General features: G+C 45.7%; 1 protein-coding gene across 3 annotated transcripts; it reads left to right on the top strand.

The window, feature by feature from the left end:
- Positions 1-15,031: 15,031 nt before the first annotated feature.
- On the top strand, positions 15,032-20,865 carry LOC120704212 (metal transporter Nramp3). Of its 3 annotated transcripts, none has more exons than XM_039988518.1 (14): positions 15,032-15,491; positions 16,469-16,626; positions 16,964-17,042; positions 17,140-17,180; positions 17,370-17,448; positions 17,542-17,646; positions 17,845-17,954; positions 18,125-18,306; positions 18,392-18,461; positions 18,688-18,861; positions 19,208-19,312; positions 19,729-19,860; positions 20,000-20,095; positions 20,179-20,865. In XM_039988518.1, the coding sequence occupies exons 1-14, from the start codon at positions 15,056-15,058 to the stop codon at positions 20,527-20,529; spliced, it is 2,118 nt and encodes a 705-aa protein (XP_039844452.1). In that variant the 5' UTR covers positions 15,032-15,055; the 3' UTR covers positions 20,530-20,865. The 3 variants fall into 3 exon arrangements, with proteins under 3 accessions (XP_039844452.1, XP_039844453.1, XP_039844454.1); XM_039988519.1 differs by having other exon boundaries at positions 15,352-15,491; positions 16,464-16,626; XM_039988520.1 differs by lacking the exon at positions 15,032-15,491 and adding an exon at positions 15,585-15,734 and having other exon boundaries at positions 16,464-16,626.
- The last annotated feature ends 30 nt before the right edge of the window (positions 20,866-20,895 follow it).

The following is a 20,895-nucleotide window of genomic DNA, read 5'->3' as shown; positions in this document are numbered from 1 at the left end:
CTGCCGCCAGAGCATGCAGTTTCTCAACTGCAGCGACTACAGCGGTGCGGTCACCCCGCACGGTGAGGACACCGGCAGGGGAAGGCATCTTCAGTACCAAATACCCGTAATTGGCAATGGCCATGAAGCGGTAGAGAGCCGGCCTACCAATGATGGCATTGAACGGGAGGTTCACCTCCGCAACATCGAACTGGACGCTCTCTGTGCGAAAGTTCTCCTCGGTCCCGAACATGACCGGCAGAGTGATGCTCCCCAGAGGGAACACCGGATGTGGGCCCACTCCGGAGAATGGGCGAGAGGGAGTCAGCTTGGACTCCGGGATCTGCAGCTGCTTGAACGCTGCATAGCTGATGACGTTGAGGACAGCCCCACCGTCGATCAGCACGTGATAGAGCCTGATGTTGGCTATGACAGGGGCGGTGACTAGAGGTAGTACACCAGCACTGGCCATGTTCTCTGAGCATTCAGATGGCCCGAAGGAGATGGTGGTGTTCCTCCACCTGTGGTACGGCGCCGCCTTCGGGACCCCCGGCTTTGCCGAAAGGACCTCTCGGCAAAGGGTCTTCACGTCCCGCCATGAGACAAGCTCCCAGCTTCCGCCGTACATTATGTACAGCTTATTGCGGAGCTCCTCATTGTCAGAGTCGGAGTTGTCATGGCTGTAAACGCCCTTCAGCTCCCGAGCGGGGGATTGGTACCCCTGCTCCTTCTCCCCAGCAACGGCCTCACTGTCGGAGGCTTTCTCCTTGCCAGACCGCTGGCGAGGAGGGGGTGAGCCGTCCTTGGAGGCCTGCTCACGCCGCCCAATGACCCGTTTCGCGAGTTTTTGGAGCTCGCGGCAGTCAGCGGCGCTGTGGCGAGCAGTGGGATGAACTGGGCATGAACCTCCGTTGCCACCTTGCGGGCGCGGACGCTTGCCATGTGCATTCTGACCCCCAGCCGCTGCCGCCACAGCTGGTGCTGCTGCTGCAGCGATCGGACTGCCGGCTTGTGGCTCCCCGCGACCCCGGTTCTTGTTCTTCTTTTTCTTGCCACCGCCCTGGACGGTAGCTCCGGAGCCACAAGCCTTGGCGTCTCTGTCTTGGGGGGCTGAGTGCCATGCGCGGCCCTCAGCGGCCCTGGCACACTTGTCAGCCAGGGAGAAAAGCGTGCTAATGCTTTCCACCTCGTGCGTCACCAGTTTCTCGAGCATCTTCTCATCACGTACCCCCTGACGGAAAGCAGTAATGATAGATGCGTCAAAGATACGAGGAATGGTACCCCGTACCTTGGTGAAGCGCGAGATAAATGCCCGGAGCATCTCTCCGGGTTTCTGCCTCACGGCGTGGAGGTGAGCCTCCACACCATGCTGCTGGTACGCACTGGCGAAGTTCGCAGTGAACCTTGCACAGAGCTCCTCCCAGGACTGAATCATCCCAGGAGTGAGGTTCATGAGCCAAGTCTGGGCTGGCCCAGTCAAGGCTACATGAAAGTAGCTCGCCATGACAGCATCAATGCCACCAGCTGTTGTGATGGCGGTAACATACACCTGCAGGAATTCCGACGGATTAGTGGTACTGTCGTACTTCTCCGGCAGGTGCGGGCGGAAATTGGACGGCCATGCCACTGCGCGGAGGTGATCCGCTAGCGCAGCGCAACCCACCCCAGCCACCGGGGTGCCCGCCTGTATCCGGGTGTTTCCCGGAGGCTTGGGTGCCGCTGCATCCAAGTCGGCATTGAGGTTGCGGCCCTCGATGTTGAGGCGGCGTTCTCGCGCCATTTCCACGGAGATGTGGGCATCCTCACCCGCGCGCCTGCGGTTGAGCTCCGCCTGCAGGTCTTCTGTTCGCGCACCCCTCACCGTGGGGGAGCGCACGGACGCCGACGTACCGCCCTGGCGCCGGTGGTAGGGTACCACCGCATTGCCAGGCGGAGGTCGTTGCCCAGTCCTTGCAGAACTGGGGGAGGCCTGAGCCAGATGGAGGAGATGGTCAACGTCGTCCCGCCACTGCCTCAGGGCATCTGGCGAGGCTGCAGCAGCCGGAGGGTTGCGAAGCAACTCCCTAGCTGCCGCCAGCGCTCTGCCGCTCGCAGCTTGTGAGGGGGGCCCTTGACGAGCGCCCTGCCGATGGTGGCTGTTCCACGGGCACGGTTGCCCCTGGGGCAGGAAGGCGAGAGGCGCGTGGCGCGGATGACGCCACACCCTCCGTCATCTCCATGTCGTCGTCATGGTGGGAGTGCTCAACCACCCGAACCATGGAGATGAGCAAGAGATGAACTAAGACTAGCTAAACCTGCCCCTACCTGGCGCGCCAAATGTCGTGGTGTGCAAACCCACAGCCGGGTGGCGTAGTGCACCCGCCTAAACCCAGAGGGTGAGTACTCGGGGGTAGCTAGGATTAGTCCGATCTAGATGCAAGAACACGATGAACACAACAGATTTAGAGTGGTTCGGGCCACCGGAGCGTAATACCCTACGTCCACTGTGTGTTGTATTGCTTGTGCTCTCAAGAGGTTGAGAACGTGATTGTTCGGGGTGAATCCGAGCTTGTGATATGTCTGCCTTCACTTGGCCTAGCCTCGTCTTTCTTGGCTTGGCTTTACGTACTCCTCCCTTTTACATCTCAAGGGAGGAGTATACATAGCCGTTGGGTCCCCGACAGATGGACCCAGCGATGTAGTATAAAATAACATACTGTACAGACATTATGGCATTGCAGGCGACGGAGATCTTATTCCTGGATTTCCTTGCTTTGCCCATGGGAATCTTCCGTCCGGCATAGCCATGCCCTGTCTTGTCGAAACGGCGGCAGGGCGTAGCTTGTGGCGTAGCTTGTCGTAGCCTACCGCGTAACTGAACGGGCCGTGTAGCTTGCAGCATAGGCGGTATGATGAAAGGGTGCCGTGCCATCGTATCTATTTAATGCGGCAGACGGGATCTGCGCGGATGCGGCGCATGCGGCTGCACTGTGTACCTCGGTAATATGCGGTCTACAGTGAGGCCTGACAAAAGCTGACCCGCGTGTCGCGGCGGCACAGCACGCCTCAACCACCCGCATTGAATGCGGTGGGTGGACGAGTCTTCCAGCGGAAGACTCGCGCCAGCGCCAGCGCCTGCGGGGCACGTGGCGCCCCCGGACCCCGCCCCGGCGGTATATTGGTTCTACGCGTGTGGGAGGTCCGGACGGATGCGGGGAGATCCCGGACCCCTATGGGGGGTCTGAGCCCTCGGCTATTGGCGCGGAGCTTCCCCTCCTCAGGGACACGTGGCGTCACCGGACCCGTTCCCAGAGCGGAGAACGGGTCCGGGGCCGTTGGCCCGGTGAGGTAAGAGCCGGACCCCTGGGGCCCGGCTGCTCCGCCCCTTAGGGCGTAGTTATGAATGATTACGCGAGTCCTGTCTTGCTGCAGTAGGAGTGGGTATCCCTACTACAGGGCGACAATATGCAAACAAAATATTCATGATGCATGAAGTAGTTTAGGACTTTGTTGGCACAAAATTACACTTTGCAATAAATTAAATTTGTCAGTATAAACTTGAGTAGTGGAATAATGCTTGCACACCTACAGCCACCAATAGCAAAAAGAAATGAAATTTAAGGTACTAGGGAGTAACACCAAAGACCTCACTCATTCCCCTCCCGTGGCATGCCAAGGTTGGATGAAACCATGAAATGCGAGAGACTCAACCTGCAAGCCTCATGTGTAGGCTCTGTGTGATATTCTCCTAGGCCCCTCATGCACCATACTGTGGACTTTGGCTCTCGATAGACAGATGGATGGATGGAGACTAGATAGATGAAATTGGCAGGGAATCACACCGTTTTATTCCCAGTCCCAGCAGAAGGCAGAAGCCCACTCCAGTCAGCTGTATGTATTCAGCAACAAGCTAGAACTAGAGAGAGAGGGGAAAGCAAAGCAATGCAACTATGCAAGCATGCCTCTCTCTCTATTTTTCTAAGTTTTCACTTGTGAATTGGATTTTGTCTGGAGTAGTTGGACGTGCTCCAGTCCAGCCCAGATTCTTTTATACCAACCAACCTCTCCATCTGATCCATGCCAATCACAGACGAAGATCATGATGCCGCCACACCCTCGCACCTCACCTAAGCCAGCCTAGACGCCCCGTCGCTGAGAAATGTGGTGGGTCGTCTCACCTCGATCGGTCCACAAGTTTGGACCATGCTCGCACAAAATCACTGTTCTCTGTCCGCTTTAAGTTTTTACCGAGGTTATTATTGGACTGTGCGCACAGATGCAAAGACTGTAAAATTTTCGGGCAACTTTTGTTCAGTCACATGTAGTATATATACAGATGGATACATCTGGTATATATAGCACTATTTCAGTACAGCTGGTGTTTTTTTTTGTAACGAGCTAGTACACATCTGGTGAATGCACAAGTAGTTAACTGGCACACTCTGGCAGAATAGCTATGGCCCGGCCTGTTTGCAGCTACAGTTTTATTCAGCAACCACGTCCAGACACATGCATTACTGTATGTTTAGCTGGTGAACTTGGTCATTTCTTCCCCATTTCTTACGTTATCTACAGAAGCCCTGACCCCTGTACCGTTAGGTCTTTCCTGTCCCCAGCCAACTGTTTCATTAGGCATCTTTAAGTTGTTAATTGGGATCCAGATGGCAGTATACCAGCCAGTGTAACACTAATCTGAACAGTTTTGCCGGAGCAAAAGAAAGGCTCCTGCTGCGCCTATCTTACTATTACTAATTGGAGGTTCCTTTTGAAGTCTCTAAATAAAGCCACCTAGGATTCTAGGTGGATAGTTTAAAAAAATAGAAAAATCATACAAATTCTCACAAAAATCAGAAACATCCGACCATCAATTCGACAACTCTAATCGTAATAGCCATTAGATCTATTATTTTTTCTAATAAACTAGTAGAGATGCACGTGCCGCAGGCACGTGTTTCAAAAAATGTGTAGACAAATATTCTATATTTATAGAAATTTGGTAAATAAAAATTTTATATTCATAAAAATATGACATGCAGTAAAGAATGTGTGGGTAGAAGTGAAATCATGCATTGCATCATTTGCAATTGCAGTTTGAAGTGTATTTATATGTTTATGTTGCAATTGACGTCCTTTTATTCCCATGTTATTTAAATGTGTTGCTTAATCAAATAATAATTTAAGTAACTTAGTTAAGGCAGTTTGCTTGCTGAGGTTTTTCATAAACCGCATACGTTGATTTTTCCCTCACGGATGCTTGAGCTTGGAAGTAACAAATATGAAAGCAAACACTTTTCTCCTTCATGGCATCTACACTTTTCTCGCAATAGCAATGACACTCATATACTCCCTCCTTCCCTGTTTATAAGGCATACACGTATATCAAGATTCAAACCTTGTCATCTTTGACCAATAATTTGACTATTAAATTTTTATTTTTATAATGCAAATTTCATATGATTGGATTCATAATCAAATATATTTTACAATGATTATAAGTTTATAATCAAAAGTGATATAATATATGATAAATAAATGGTCAAAGTGTTGTTTAGAAGACCGTGTCATGTTCCACCATGCCTTATAAACGGGGAAGGAGGGAGTATATTCTTAAGGACACCACAATATTCACATGATAAAATCAAGGCAACAAAATGGCTCAAATCAGATAAAAGGCAAAGTAATGTTACTACCGAATTTTTCCTAAGGCCATAGAAATATTTTGACAGAGAACCAAAAAATAGTAGACAAAGTCATTCAATTCTTCTATATATTATGTTCAGATAAAATTATAAAATAATTCAAAAGTCATTTGCATAGAAAAAACAGTGTAACAAAATTTGATCAATACATAGCTCAACTCAAAAGCCACGGTACAGGTATTAAATAAGGTCAAATAAGGAGCATAGTGTGTACACTAAATAAGGCGCTTACTTACATGAATATTTTGGTGCTTCAAAGTACCAAAGACATATCACCAAGGCCAAGAATACCCTAAATAAATGTTCATTAAAGACACTACCAGTATTTATAAGCATGTTTATATTTTAAAAAGATTTACATATTTTCATTTAATAAAGATTTATTATTGAAAAAAGCTAGCTGGGAAGTAATAAAAAGAACATGTTTGTTCTATGATAGTGTCGCAATACTGGACACAACAATTACTTACATGCTCACCAAACTCTGTAGTAATCCACCGAGATCTTGGCCTAACACCATAGTTTTTAATCAATCCTCAGCATGGGAAGCATAGTCAAATTTATATATGTTGTTACATGCTCCTACCACTGCAAGGGCATTGGCTTTACCATCTCATTACAAACATATATTTCAACCAAGCATGAACCCTAAGCCACATAATTAGTAGCTCAGTGTCCATCAAAGAAACACAATGCATAGATACAGACTACAAACTGTGATTTTAGAACCTACCAATCAGGCAATCACATCCACCCATTCCATGGGGATCATAATTTGGATCGAGCAACCAACAGTGCAACATACCAGTACCCTCAGGTTGACTATCGATATCAATACCTAAAACACTGATAGAAATATCTGATGGTAATTCATGAGTAGTACACCACACATGATGTTAACGACGAGAAAAATAGGCACAACACATTATGCTAATTCATGAGAAAAAATAGGCGCAAAATAGGATGTACAAACACTAATTCACCAAGTCGAATCCTAAATTACCTTGCAAGCGATGCATTTTTATGAACTAACTCACCAAGTCGAATCCTAAACTTGCAAAAAACAAATATAAATTTTGTTTAATGTCCTATAGTATAATATATAATGTAATGCCAAATTGTTTAATGTCATCTACTTGGGGCGGTAAAAATCAAGACAAATCAGAAGGGGAAGAAACTAATCATGAGAGAAATAGGCCGGGGAAGGCACAAAATATGTAGATCATATTAGAAGGGGAAGCAACAAATCAGTAATCAATCAAGAAGAAGATGGATCGAGCGGAAGAAACTTATGGGCTGCTCGAACTTGTCGGCAAGCGGCAACTCTTTGCAAGACTTCAGCAGGTGGCAGCTCGTCGAACGCTCATGGGCGGGCAGTGGCTCATTCATGGACTCGCAGACACGCTCGTAATGGCGGCAAGCCACATCCCATCACCGCCACATGCTGATAGTTGCGATCACCCTTGGGTGATATGTTCAGAGAGATGACCATATTGTTGTCTTGGAAGAAGTAATCGAGGGACGGCCACATCCGATCTGTAATATGAGAAGGAGGAGAATCAAATCATACAATTATGGTAGATTGAGTAATTGTGCAAACGATGGCTTAATTTTGGGATGAAAAAAAGGAAAGTAAACGGGACACGTACCACAACAATTTTGGTAGGTATATAAATGAGTAATTGACAGATCATTTACTTAATTTCAGCAACTTCGTTTGTTTAGGGTGGAAGGATGAACGGTGATGCAATTGAAGGAAAGTAAATGGCAGGCCCAACAAGTGGGTATATGTGAGGGAGGTGAGAAAAAAATTAGAATTTTGGTGGAAACATTTTCCATCTATCAAAAAATGGGACTCCACCCTCTTTCGTCAAACATTTAGGCCTGACATGTGGGACCTCCGTGAGGAGTATGGTGGGGCTAATTTTGGTGAGAAAGGTTCTCAATTGTTTCAACTTTTATAGTATAGATAGATTACCCATCTTTGCCATTATAAAAATAGACTAAAGTAACCCTCTAAATATGTATCTAAATTACCCATCTCTGCCATTAAAAAAATAATCTAAAGTAACCCTCTAATCTTCATGTAAAATTATCCACTTATGCCATTATAAAATAATATCAAATAACCCCCTAATTTTTTATATATATTATCTAATGATAACACAATAAAAGGTTAAAATAAATAAAAAATCTGAATCAAAATTATATTATTATAATAAAATCTTAAAGCACATCAAAATTAAATTCTAAATTACTATTTCTATCATTACTAATATATTATTTATGTTATTATTTATATAAAAATACTAACCATAATGTGTGTGTCACCGTATATTCATGTATAAGAGAAAATATAAGAATACCAATTTTCATGTTGTTCAAATAGCTCAAACAAAGTGTTTAATTAAATACATATCAAACATATATAGATGTGTGATGCAAAGTGAGAAAAATTGTTAGTAACTAAATCTATCACATTTATTACAATTACATAATAATAAATATATATTTTTATAGTATTAGATTAGAATATTTAATTGATTAAAGAGACTGTGAGATAGATAATTATTAGATATATCTAACTAGCCCGTGCGGGGACACGGGTTGATAGAGTTGTTAATAATGCAGGTGTGCTCGCTGATCAGTGCTCTCATCTTTTGACCAGTAGTAGCCAATAAGGCTTGGCATGCAAGTGAAGCCTTTTGCACAAATGGTATCGATCTGATGCATGTGCTGTTCAGTGAACGAAAGTTATAGTTTGCATAGTTGCTACGTCAAGGCAGGTATATACGGGCGTTTTTATGGGCTGATTAGGTTGGAGATGGGCGGTGCTGTTCGTGCAAGGAGATGGGATGGTTGCATTGGCTTGGAGGTAACGCGTGGACGCTTGCCCTTGGGGCCTTTCACCCCAGGGGAGGACAAGGGAATGTTCTCCAAATTAGCAGTTGGCGATGGATCGGAGAGGTTTCACATGCACCGCTCGCGTCCACGCAAAGCAAACAGAAAAAACAGTCTAATCGCATGCATTAATTTGCGGCAAAAGCAAGTGCTGACCTGCACTCTAATCTGAATATCTGGTCAGGTTAATGGGGTTGATCACTTTCAGTTCACAGGACAAGCTTAATTAAGCTAGCTAGCAGATCGAGGTAGGTAACTGCGGCAAGTAAAAAACTTGCATCACATGCATGCTACGGCTAGCAGTTTTGCATCAACAACTTCACCAAAAAGCTTAAGCCTTGTCGGCCAAATGTGAGGCGATACACATCATGTCGCTACCTATACATCTTTTGCTTTGGCACTTGACAATATATCAAGTTGTATGTCTATTTGAAGTTTTGAACCAGAAGAAATGAGGCGCTGCAGTTTTTTATCAGAAAAAAGCCCCAGAAACTAGCATTGGAGAGAGAGAGAGAGAGAGAGAGAGAGAGAGAGAGAGAGAGAGAGAGAGAGAGAGAGAGAGAGAGAGAGGTCAACGAAGCAGTCAACGAGGACGTAGAAAAGAACATTTGGCGGCACACTACGGTCGGATTCTCTGGGGCCCACGCATGTCCCCTCGATACCGCCTGCGATGCATGGTATGAGTGAGGCATGCATGTACATACAGAGATGCATGTCATGTTGCTGGACTTGCATACATGTATACAGACTCTAGCGTGCAAGAATCATGGCTTGCTTCTCCAGAGCTGACCGGGAGGCGGCAGCAGCCTTTTACATCTAGCTCACCACATGCCTCACGATTTCATCATATATATGTACTACGGAGTACTCATCAGTACCTACTTGACCTCTCCTTTATGGTAAAAATTGCGCCTCAATATACTGCTCAAATCTAAAGTTTAAATTAACATGCGAATGTTCATGAACCATGTAAGTCTTACGAAGAAAAAAAGATCACGAGCCAAATGAGATTCAGATACAGGTTTGTCCCTTTTTTGGGGTCAGAGAATATTAGCAGGTCTATGAAAGGTTGCCGATCGAGAGAAGGAAAAAGTTGAGTCTATACCCATGCCATCAGAACCGGGACCGAGAAGTACTTTATTTTTAAGTTCAGATCCGACCATATAATTACTTTCCATTAACAAAAAAAACATCCTTCTTTTCAACCCCCCATCTATGGGGGTGTTTGAAAGAGATCCAGCCTCCCGTCCACCTTTTTTTTTCTGCACTCCATCTTTTTTTCTCTAAACAGACCACCCTACTCCACTCCACTTCCTGAAAAATTAGCTCTGTACCAAAAATTTTGTGGAGCCTCAAGAGGTACTTCACCAAAATCTGGAGCTAGCACATGGAGTTGCTAGATATTACCCACCATGCATGCCACTGTTTACGTACACCTCGTACCATTTTGGGTTGGAAAAAAAAGAGAAGTCAACACCTCGCGCTCCTTCCGGCCGCCGCCTAGGCCCCGCCGCCGCAGTCTCCTTCATCGCCGCACAGGCCCGCCGCCCGCCGCCCTCCACCGCCCCCGACAGTCTCCTCCACCGCTGTGGCCTGGGGCGCCCGGGCACAGGCGCCCCTGCCTCCCTCCGCCGCTAGCGCCGCAGCGGCCCAGCCTCCCTCTGCCGAGCACCCTACCCTGGCGCCGGCTGCTAGCGGCCCGCTACGAGGACTGGACACGCGCCCTCCCTAGTGAGCTCCTCCTCCTTGTGCTGTGTTGTGCCATCTGGATTGGAAGGATCCGAGGAGAGCAGTGGAGTGGAGGTGGAAGAAGACAAGCGGGACCCGCATGGAAGTGAGTTGTGGAATGGTGGGATTGGCTGGCCACTAGTTTGCGATTTGGTTGGTGGGGCGAAAATAGTGGAGTGGAGTTTCTGGAACAGAGCTCTTCCAAACAAGCCATGTGTATCCGTCATCCGCGCATTTCAGGTGTTTTTTCGGGCATCTAAATTTTTCTCGTGCTTCCAACACCTTCTCGTTTCCACTGCCACCCCATGCACGGGCGGCCAATAATAATGAAGAGTTGCCCTTGTGGATAAACTATCTGGCATACTAGGGAGAAAGAACTGGAGCATTTGTCTAGAGAGGTGCTTAAATTTCCGAAATCGCGTCTGTGTCCCGGATAGAATGTCCCGGATAGAAGAAAAAATGTAAAACTTTAACAAATGTCCCATGACAAGTCGCGTGTTTCCCTTTTTTTTAAATGCCTTGTTGACAAATTGTCTTTCAAAAAGACAAGATGATACGTACATAAACTAGCTATAGCTTGAAGACAACATATGCTAGTGCACAATTCTTTCAAAACAAAATCGTAAAGTATATACTGAAAGGAGAAAAGGACATGTTTTTTTTGCGATACATGACAAATCCACGAGAATGGTCGACAGGCTTTAATTTGTGGATGTAAAGAGAGAGAGAGAGCACGATAGATGGATTACATTAAGCTAACCACTCACGACACGAGAGCGACTTGCTGCTAATCTGCTCCACCTACGCGCATGCATCAGCGACCAAGCAACCAACCAGTCCAGCTCTGCCTGCTCGATGGAGAGGAAAGAGCGAGACACGTGCGTGAGCAAAGTAACTTTTCCCTTGTCGCCTCGCTCGCACCCGTCTATTGACCGGCCCATCCGCAGCACTAGTTTATGACACTGATGATACGACATTGCCCGTGATCGCACCAAAAGATCGCGACGAGAGACAGAGACGCGCTCCCGGGGAGATTTTGGCATGATGATGAAAAGGGCCGGGGGAAGATTTCTTGGGATATTCCAAGCTGATTATGCGGGTACGCTGTAAGTAGGGGCAGGGGCGGATCCACATGGGGGGCTAGGGGGGATTAAGCCCCCCTACCTTCCTAATACCCATGGATACCCCCCTAAGCCCCCTTTATTATTTGGATGAAACAATGAAGAGGAAGAGGGGAGGAAGAAGAAAAGAAGAGGAGAAAGAAGAAGAAAGTGGACATGATCCCCCTCTACATTTTTAGGCTAGATTCGCCACTGAGTAGGGGTGGCACCGACCGGATTATGACTCTGGTGTTCTCTTAACAATCCAACTTGATCCTTGTACGTGTATAGTTCAAAATTGTATAAAATTATAATTCAGTTCTAAAAAAAACTAAATTTTAGATTATCTAGGGTAAATTTTACGATACTTTACCACCCCAATATGTAAGAATTCTCCTCCACTTCAGATTTATTCAAAATCAAACATGTGTAATTTTTAACCGACGTTTTTGAAAAAAAATGTAGGAGCATGCATATATATACAATACCGGATAGATAAACTACGTACCATCTATTAGGACATATTTGAGCCTGGGTGTATACAGAAGAAGAATATTTCTCATAATCGATGGAGTAGATGTTGGTGTGTTCTAAACTTTGTCAGAAGTAGAAGATTTTAGCTTGGAACAAACATAGAATGGACAAAAAAAATTTTGGAACTGATGAGTACGTTTGGAAAAGAAAAAAGAGAGAGAGAAAGGGGTTATATAATTTGGGGAGTGTTGGAGCGCATGCATGGGGCCGGGGCAGGCCTTTTGCAAAGAGGAGGAGTTGGCAGCCGGCATCGAGATCCCTACGGGACGGGTAGGTTAGGGTAGCATGCATGCGTATTTGTGCATGGAGTAGGGTAGGCCGAGGAGGGAAGACGAAGAAAGGTTGAAGAAGGGCATGCTGCCTCTGCGCTGTAGGGTGCATGCATGAAAAAAAAAGCGCGCTAGGCCGGTCGGCCGGTGCCGGCTTTCATGTTAAGTCACGGCCCCCCTCTTTGGCGGGCAGCTTTGGGCTGGGCCGTTGCATCATGTGGGCCCCCGACCAATCAGGGGAGGGGGGGAATGTCTGTCACCCAAAGGTGGCGGGCCGAAAGGGGGATCCATGGCGCCAGCGCCACCTGTCTGTCTTCCCGCCCCGACCAGGCGACCACCCCCGGCCGCCGGGGACCGCCAGACGGCGAGACCGGAACGTACGTGGAGCTGGAAGAGAAATTGTATTCCCCAGATACAATAGCACCCTTTTTTTCTTTTGCGCTGTACGTACATCTCGAAGCAAGGATATACTTGCAGCTAGGCAGATTCCCCAGTTTATATGTTTAGGGATAAATTTGCCCCAAGACAAATGTTTTATTGCAGCCATTTTTTCCTAACAATTTTATCCTATAAAAATATTTGGTTTAGGGGTAAATGTGATTGAGGATAGCATTTAATGTGGGAGTTGCCAAGGTAGAGCCAGACAAATAATTGCCCTGGGATTAAGGCATTTACTCCAATTTGACGCCGAAAATGAGGTAAATGGAGGGGGGGGGGGGGGGGCAAAACATTTGCTCCAACAGTTTTACTCTCCCTGTTTGGATGTTTGAGGTAAAAGTTACCTCTTTTGCTCCACCATCCAAACATAGCCCAGAGCCTCCCAGCCTCTTCTTCGATTTGGTCTAGCAAGTAGCAAGAAAGAAATCTTGCGAGCGAGCGAGCCGGTAGGTAGTATAGTAGGCGAACACCGTGCATCAGATCAAATCAATTCTACTGAAACATATTTTATATCCCAAACTGCGGTGACTCGAAGATTGTCTGTATTAAGCCTGCTGTATAGGTGATCGTAAAAAAGAATATTTCATACCCCAAACTAACTGAGCGGTGACTATAGTAGCTTACATGGCGTGCCACGCCACATTCAAGGATGAAGTTGGGCCAATTAGAATAGTTCAGGGACTAAATTGAATGTTTTCATAATTTAGAAACCAAATTAAGCCCAGTCCCATAGTTCGGGGATGAATTTGACTATTTTGCCTTTAATTTCTTGCCAACTGTAAATTCGCTGCTTGTCATGCCGTCAGTGGTTAATAGATCTGGGCATCCTCCGGGCCGGGTCGGGTTCGGGTCGGGCCAAAAAAAGCCCGGTGTTTTTTCTAGCGGCCCGTGCCCGACCCGACCCGGTGGCCGGGCCGTAAAATTGAGCCTGCACCCGACCCGACTAGGGTCGGGTTCGGGTCGGGCCGGGCCTATGTAAAATGTCGGGTTCCTTCGGGTTTTTCGGGTTTCGGGTCAAAATTAGCTATTTTACCTTTAATTTCTTGCCAACTGTAAATTCGCTGCCTGGCATGCCGTCAGTGGTTAATTGGACAGTTATTCAATCAACCGCACAGAAGCGGACAGGGGTCTCTCGGGCTCTCGGCTCCTTGACGCAAAGCATGGGTCGTGTACTCTAACGCGGAGGCCCACGCAACAGACAGGCCAGGGCCGCACGCATGAGGAAGGTGGCCCGCAATAGGCGGCCCGGCAGCCTAACAAGTTTTCATCTTTAGCTCCACTCTCGCTCGTATTGACCTCTACCTCAACCGGACTGCGCAGTGCGCACCCGTGTCACATGGCCCCATGTGTGTGTGTCACAGCAATCGAAAGGTGCCAACATGCCAACCAAGTGCCGTGTCCAAACTGACCCAAAAAAAAAGTGCCGTGTCTAAACTCAAGTCACGTGGTCTTATACCCTGATCAATGAGCTATCTACCCCCTGAATAAGATTTGTTTGACTCCTACTCAGCGTATGTATGAAGCTAACTGAGCTTGACTTTGAACGGCATGGCATGCTAGTCCTAGTCGGCTTCAATAATTATGATGACGTCCGAGGTGTGGATAAAATGGGATTTGGGAGTGGTAAGTGTCCTTATCGGGTGAATAGTAGTGCAGATATTGTGAATGGTACGAGATGTGAAGGTGTGGGACTGGTGGCTGCTAAGAGTTCTTTTCCACAAAATCATTAGAAATATTGTAGTTAAAGTACCTAGCATTTCCAGTAGATTGCTTATCTCTTATACCCTATATATTTTCTCTCTCCATCACCAATAATATTTTTTACATTTTTGGTATGAAGTGGTGTAGCAAATTACTCAAAAAATAGGATGAAGGGAGGAACCCCCTACATTTGAGTAAGAGGAAGGTGTGTTTTGACAATTACCAAAAAAAAGTTGGTATTAGCAATCGGATTGATAGTCTGCTGGAGCACCTCCCATTACTAAAAAGACAAGTTTTTGATACTTGGGAGAGAGATAGATTGTCTGTTAGAGATGCTCTAAGTGTATATGTATGGATACCAAGATTCCAATACAATCCTAGAAAAGACAGCATTATGTTCTAGTGGTTACAAGAGTCCCGATAGCATCTCATATCATGAGTTTGACTCTACATGGGAGTGGATATTTAAAATTTAATAGCATCGTATTTTCAGTGGTAGACGACGTTCACGTCAATAATGAGACGCTCACGTCTTTAAAAGGTGCATATAACGTTCATAGGATGGTACGTGTGCGTTGTGAGTGTCTAATACGTTCATAGGATGGTACGTGTGCGTTGTGAGTGTCTAAATAGTACTATTGTGTAATTAAAAAAATATTTATCAAAGAACTGGAATGTGCAATGGCATCCAAAAACCCACGGAACACGCAAGAGGCAACGCCCACCAATGGCGAGAGGGAAGCGCATGATCCAACACCGCCCAACCAACGACCTCAACCTGGGAAGCTGCAACAGATACAGATCCAAACCCCTTTCCAACTGTAACACTCGCTCACAAATCGGGACCGCACGACACGAGTTGGTACTTGGTAGAGACGCCGGTGGGACGGCACCGGAGCATCCGCCGCCCCGTCCACGTCCGCTCCAGCCAAAACGTGCTCCCAGTGGACTCGCGCTCGGCCGACCAACGGAGACGTACGTGGCCGAGCTCAAGGCAGGCAGGCAGGCCGGGGAGGTCCTACCCCGTGCAGTCCCCGTCGTGTCCGGAACGAGCGGGAGAACGAGGCGGAGACGACAGACGAGACGCCACACGCCTTCGCCCCGCTCTGCTTCGGCTTCCCCCTCCCCGCCGCTCGCCGCCGGCGCCGCACGGAGCCGCGCAGGTACGCCGTTCCCATTGGGGCTCCTCCACCTCCCCCCACGCGCCACGCGCCCCGCGCCGCCTCAGATCCGGGCACGGCTTCCCCGTCGCGGCGGCTGCAGCGGGCGGTTCTTCCGGCTCGGTTCCATGATTAGCTGATTACCGCCGCCGCCATCGCGCCAAAGATGCGATTTTTCTGCCCCATGCTGCCGGCCATGGCGGCCGACGAAGATTAAGCTTAGGCTCCTCTTCGGCCATTACTTCTGTGAGTGAGAGTTCATCTCGCTTAGTTTGTTCATCCCTCTCGACTCTCTTAGCCAGATTCCGGAATTTTCGATTTGGTACCTCGCCGCCTTTCGAGCCAATGGACGTTAGCTCATCTTGCATTTGTGGCGTCCGAGATTGACAGGTGACCTCATGCCACTTGCTGCCCTTTTCTTCTCCACTGTTTCAATTTCTCCCTCCGCATTCGCCCTTTCCCCGTAGGATGGTTCTGTTGGCTTGCGCCGATTAGCTGAAGCATGGGGAGAAAAAGGCCGAGTCTTGCGTCTCAATACTAGGCACTGTCATTTCTATATTCCTGATGCTCCTTCGCTGATAACACACGCTCAGCCGTCTTTACCTCTACACCGTTCAATTTGCTCGGAGGAATATATCATCGTGCGCAAAGTAGGTGCCAGGCCCCCGGCGTCGTCGCGTCGTTCCATTTGCTGGGTCAAGTTCGGTTCAATATTGAAATTACTACTTTTCCGTTTCTTCTCCAAACGAACACAGTGAGTGCTCCTTTTCGTTGATGCACTGTGGTCCGGTCTCTGATTCGTTTATCTTATCTTCTCCTGATCTCCTCCTAGTGGCTAGGCTATGGTCCTTGCTGCCCTACTGGCGACTTTGTTACGCCCCACACTAGGCATATTCTTAACACTAACGCAACTAAGCAAGCGTCATTAGGAAGCGTACCTATAAATAACACCCCCTCGCTGCCTTGTGTTTGCAGCACAGCGGGTTCAGACTTCTTGGGTGACAACGAGATGAGTGGTGCAGGTCAATGCTCATCCCAGCCACAATTTATGACTAGCGTTGGGAGGAGTAACCGCTCAAATGGTCCTGGCACTCCTCTCATTGAGAGCATAGATGTTGATCAGATTGTGATTCCAGAGGTATGGTATACTCTTGATACTCCTGGCTTGATTTTGGAAAAGAACAAGATGTCGCTATCACAGCTAACGTTCAAGTTTTCTTGATAGTCTTGCTCTTCCTTGAGATAATCCTCCCATCTGAATATGTTGTCCTGATGTGTGCTGTCTAGTTTCTAACTTGATGTGCAGAAGGGATGAAGAATTGAAAATTAGTTTCTGTTGAGAAATAGAGAAAATAATGAGCAAGTGAATGAGAAGCACTGATCTATTCAGATTACTCACGAACTTTTGTATATCCGAGTCTGATGGCTTCAGAATGATGAGAAACTAAATGTTGCCTGGTTTGTGACTTTGGCAGGACAACAGTTGGAAGAACTTATTCTCATACATAGGACCTGGATTTCTTGTATCAATTGCTTATATTGATCCTGGCAATTGTAAGATTAAACAGATTCATTTTCATTCAGTTTCGTTAAGTATCTCCCTCCTACCACTGGTGTACCCTTTGACATTTTCCTTGGGTACATCTTGCAGTTGAGACGGATCTACAGGCTGGAGCACAGTACAAATATGAGGTGTCCCCTACTTCTATCTCTTCTTCCCACTTGTGTGTTATTTTTTCCTATCCTTTTTTTTGTTTCATATGCCTATCATATCTCCCATTTAAAGTACCAAATACTATTGATTGATCTTCTTCCATTCAGTTATGCGTGTCTCATGCTTATCTCTACTTAAGAATTATGATCATATTATTCTTATCGCAGCTTCTTTGGATCATACTTGTTGCATCCTGTGCTGCTCTTATTATTCAATCACTTGCAGCCAGGCTAGGGGTTGTGACAGGTTGGTATTTTGACCCGTGCAACAACTATATCTGTTAATATGTTATTTCCCTTCTTGAATGCTGATCGTTTGTGAAATTTCTCCATATGACAGGGAAACATCTCGCCGAGCATTGCAGGGCTGAATATCCCAAGGTCACAAATTTCGTCTTATGGATTCTTGCTGAACTTGCAGTTGTTGCTTGTGACATCCCTGAAGGTATTGAACTTACATTTCTTCAGCTCCTTTTGCATGTCTTTTATTTTGCATTACAGAGCTACGTAGATTGTACAGTTCAGCCATTTGGTAATACCTGCGGATGCTGTAATTCTATTTCTATACCAGTTTTGTAATTACACACATGGTTGCTTTGTGTTAATTTTTCCTGGTAGCTAAGATGCTGGCCTATCTTTGCAGTAATTGGAACTGCTTTTGCTCTGAACATGCTGTTCAGAATCCCTGTGTGGTGTGGTGTTCTAATAACTGGACTCAGCACACTAATGCTCTTATTACTACAACAATACGGGGTAAGAAAATGTCCTGTTGCATTTCCAATTATTGCAGACTAGTTACTCTTTGCTTAGCAGATAATATACATAAGATCATCAGTACAAAGACATTAATTAACAGATAGCAGTCACATCTTTCTTGTTTGACTGGCTCATATTGCACAGTGTAATTTTTGTTTCTGGTGCAGGTCCGTAAGCTGGAGTTTTTTATTGCATTTCTGGTGTTCTTAATAGCAACTTGTTTCTTAGTTGAACTTGGGTATTCTAAACCAAACGCTTCGGAAGTTGTGAGGGGGCTTTTTGTTCCTGAACTTAAAGGAAATGGAGCTACAGGCCTCGCTATCTCATTGCTTGGTGCTATGGTGATGCCGTAAGCTTCTTGACTATATTTCTATTCCCAAGCATTTTATTTGAACACAAGACCTTTTTTCATTTAGCTTCTATATAAATTGCAGGCATAATCTTTTTCTGCACTCGGCGTTAGTTCTATCAAGAAAAGTGCCACGGTCTGTTCATGGGATTAAAGTAACTTCTAATTCTCCTTATAGTGATCTAAAGTGTCGGTACTATTTTCAGTTGCACTTAATATGATATCCTATGTGTAGTAAATTCCTCCAGCCCTGCTATTGTGGCATGCTAAAGTTGAGTCGGCTTAGTTTGTTGAGAAGATCCAATGCTAATTTTAAGTTTGCAAAGACACAAGCCTCATGATGAAACATGTATTTATTTCTAACAATTCACTTTCTTGCAGGAGGCCTGTAGATTCTATACGATTGAAAGTGCATTTGCCCTTACAGTAGCTTTTCTCATCAACATATCTATCATATCTGTTAGTGGTGCTGTCTGCGGTTCAGGTAATTTGAATCCTGAAGATCAGGCGAACTGCAGTGATCTGGATCTTAACAAGGCTTCATTTTTGTTAAAGGTTGGTCAAGAATTTTCGGTCTTCGTATTTTAGTTAAATAATTAAATGAAAAATACTGGATATATTTTTTGTGCTAAAACTTTTAATTTTTTTCACTCAGGTTTATTTCTCTTTCCTTTTTCCCCACGAAATGGACAGGAACTCTGGTTCATTTGGTTAATAGAAAAGTAGACAGCAATATGAACACAGACCCATGGGCAAAAACACTTCTGATACACCTACTAGGCAGATATTTCTTCTTTTACGTAGAGCTTATCCATCAGTTCACAAACATTTGTTGTCAAGTGTATATCCTTTGTTATAGATATTCTTATCCTAAACTGCATTTTCTTCACTGTCGTTATAGAATGTCCTTGGAACCTGGAGCTCAAAGTTGTTTGCAGTTGCCTTGTTGGCGTCTGGTCAGAGTTCTACAATTACAGGAACTTATGCTGGACAATACGTCATGCAGGTTTGTGGACTTTTACTGTATTTGAGTCCTAATCTACATGTTGAACATCAGGTTTTGCATAGAGCTAAGTCATTTGGTTAAGCTGTTCTATAGGTACAGTACAGGAAATAAATTAGTACGTAAAGCTTAAATTTGCATCATGAAAGGGAGAAAAAAAAGTTGGATTCTGCATTTTGGTCCTAGCCCCCAGGTTCTCCTGTTCATTTTATTTTCAGAGAAAATTTGGACAGTCATGGGGGAAGCTTAGGGCACCACAATTGTTAATTCCTCATAATATGTCTTTGTCTCAATGTCTTAGATTGTCTTACTTATTTCATTCTTTTGCCTAATAAAGGGAAAACTAAGTAAATAACCAACCATTCCAGATTACAAAATTTCGTCTACTACAGACTATAACCTTTACTTACCTAATTCAGGGGTTTTTAGATCTTCGGATGACACCCTGGATACGGAATCTTCTAACTAGATCCTTGGCTATTCTGCCAAGTCTGATCGTGTCAGTAATTGGTGGTTCCTCAGCAGCTGGCCAGTTGATTATCATTGCGTCGGTAATCACTAAACTTTACCGTTCTATACTCTATTATCCCTTATAAATTTATCTGTTCTATTATATTTAGTTTCCACTAAACATGTCAGTTAAATTGCTCCTTTCATATGTTTATTGATGCTTATCTCTAATATGTGCAGATGATACTGTCATTCGAACTCCCTTTCGCTCTAGTACCACTCCTTAAATTCACCAGTAGCAAAACAAAGATGGGGCAGCACACAAATTCAGTATTCGTAAGTTCTATTTTGTCGCATAATTGACTGCAATAACAATGAATTCGCACAACATTTTTTCTAACTTTAACATTTTAATGCAGACTTCTGTGCTGACATGGATGATCGGTTCATTTATCGTCGTCATCAACACCTACTTCCTGATAACAAGCTTCGTCAAATTGCTCCTCCATAGCGGGCTGTCCACCGTTTCCCGAGTATTTTCTGGGATTTTCGGTTTCCTGGGCATGCTCATATACATAGCTGCAATCCTGTACCTCGTCTTCCGTAAGAACAGGAAGTCCACCCAGCCATTGCTGGAGAGCGACCCTGAGCTTTCAGTAGTCGATCGCAGCACAGGTGCTGGAGCAGAAGGTTCTTTGGGCCATTTGCCCCGGGAGGACATCTCGAGCATGCAGCTTCCTCAGCAGCGTGCGGCGACTGATCTCGATTAGATAGAGGTTAGGAAAATAAATGTCTTTTTGATGGTGGTATAGTTGCACTAGGTACAGTATTTACACATCAGGTCCTGACGTAGATCATGGTAGTGATGCTACACTGGATAATAATCTGGCTAATGTATACAGGAGCATGGATACCAATGCTACTGAAGTTACCAAACAAAAAAAAGAGGGGCTTATCTGAACATATTTATCCCAATGATGAATCTGTAAGGAAGGTATCTGCTATAGAAACTTAGCTTCGGAGTGTAAGCACCATGCATGGTTGTAATGAACACAGTATACGGACAATTATATAGTCAATCCAGATAAAGGAACTTACCGACTGAACTTGATGTCACCAAAGATAACCAATTTTTC

Source organism: Panicum virgatum, chromosome 4K (genome assembly GCF_016808335.1).
Source record: "Panicum virgatum strain AP13 chromosome 4K, P.virgatum_v5, whole genome shotgun sequence".
In the NCBI taxonomy this organism is placed as follows: Eukaryota; Viridiplantae; Streptophyta; class Magnoliopsida; order Poales; family Poaceae; genus Panicum; species Panicum virgatum.
Note: the sequence above shows the minus strand (reverse complement) of the source record. Positions and strands in the feature narration are given on the sequence as shown.

What these genes read in the sequence shown, in the direction of transcription:
- LOC120704212 (XM_039988518.1), top strand. Translation starts at nt 15,056, where the DNA reads ATGGCGAGAGGGAAGCGCATGATCCAACACCGCCCAACCAACGACCTC. An exon ending in AGGCTTCATTTTTGTTAAAG is followed by an intron (nt 18,862 to 19,207) that starts GTTGGTCAAGAA and finishes CTGTCGTTATAG; the next exon opens with AATGTCCTTGGAACCTGGAG. An exon ending in AGCACACAAATTCAGTATTC is followed by an intron (nt 20,096 to 20,178) that starts GTAAGTTCTATT and finishes ATTTTAATGCAG; the next exon opens with ACTTCTGTGCTGACATGGAT.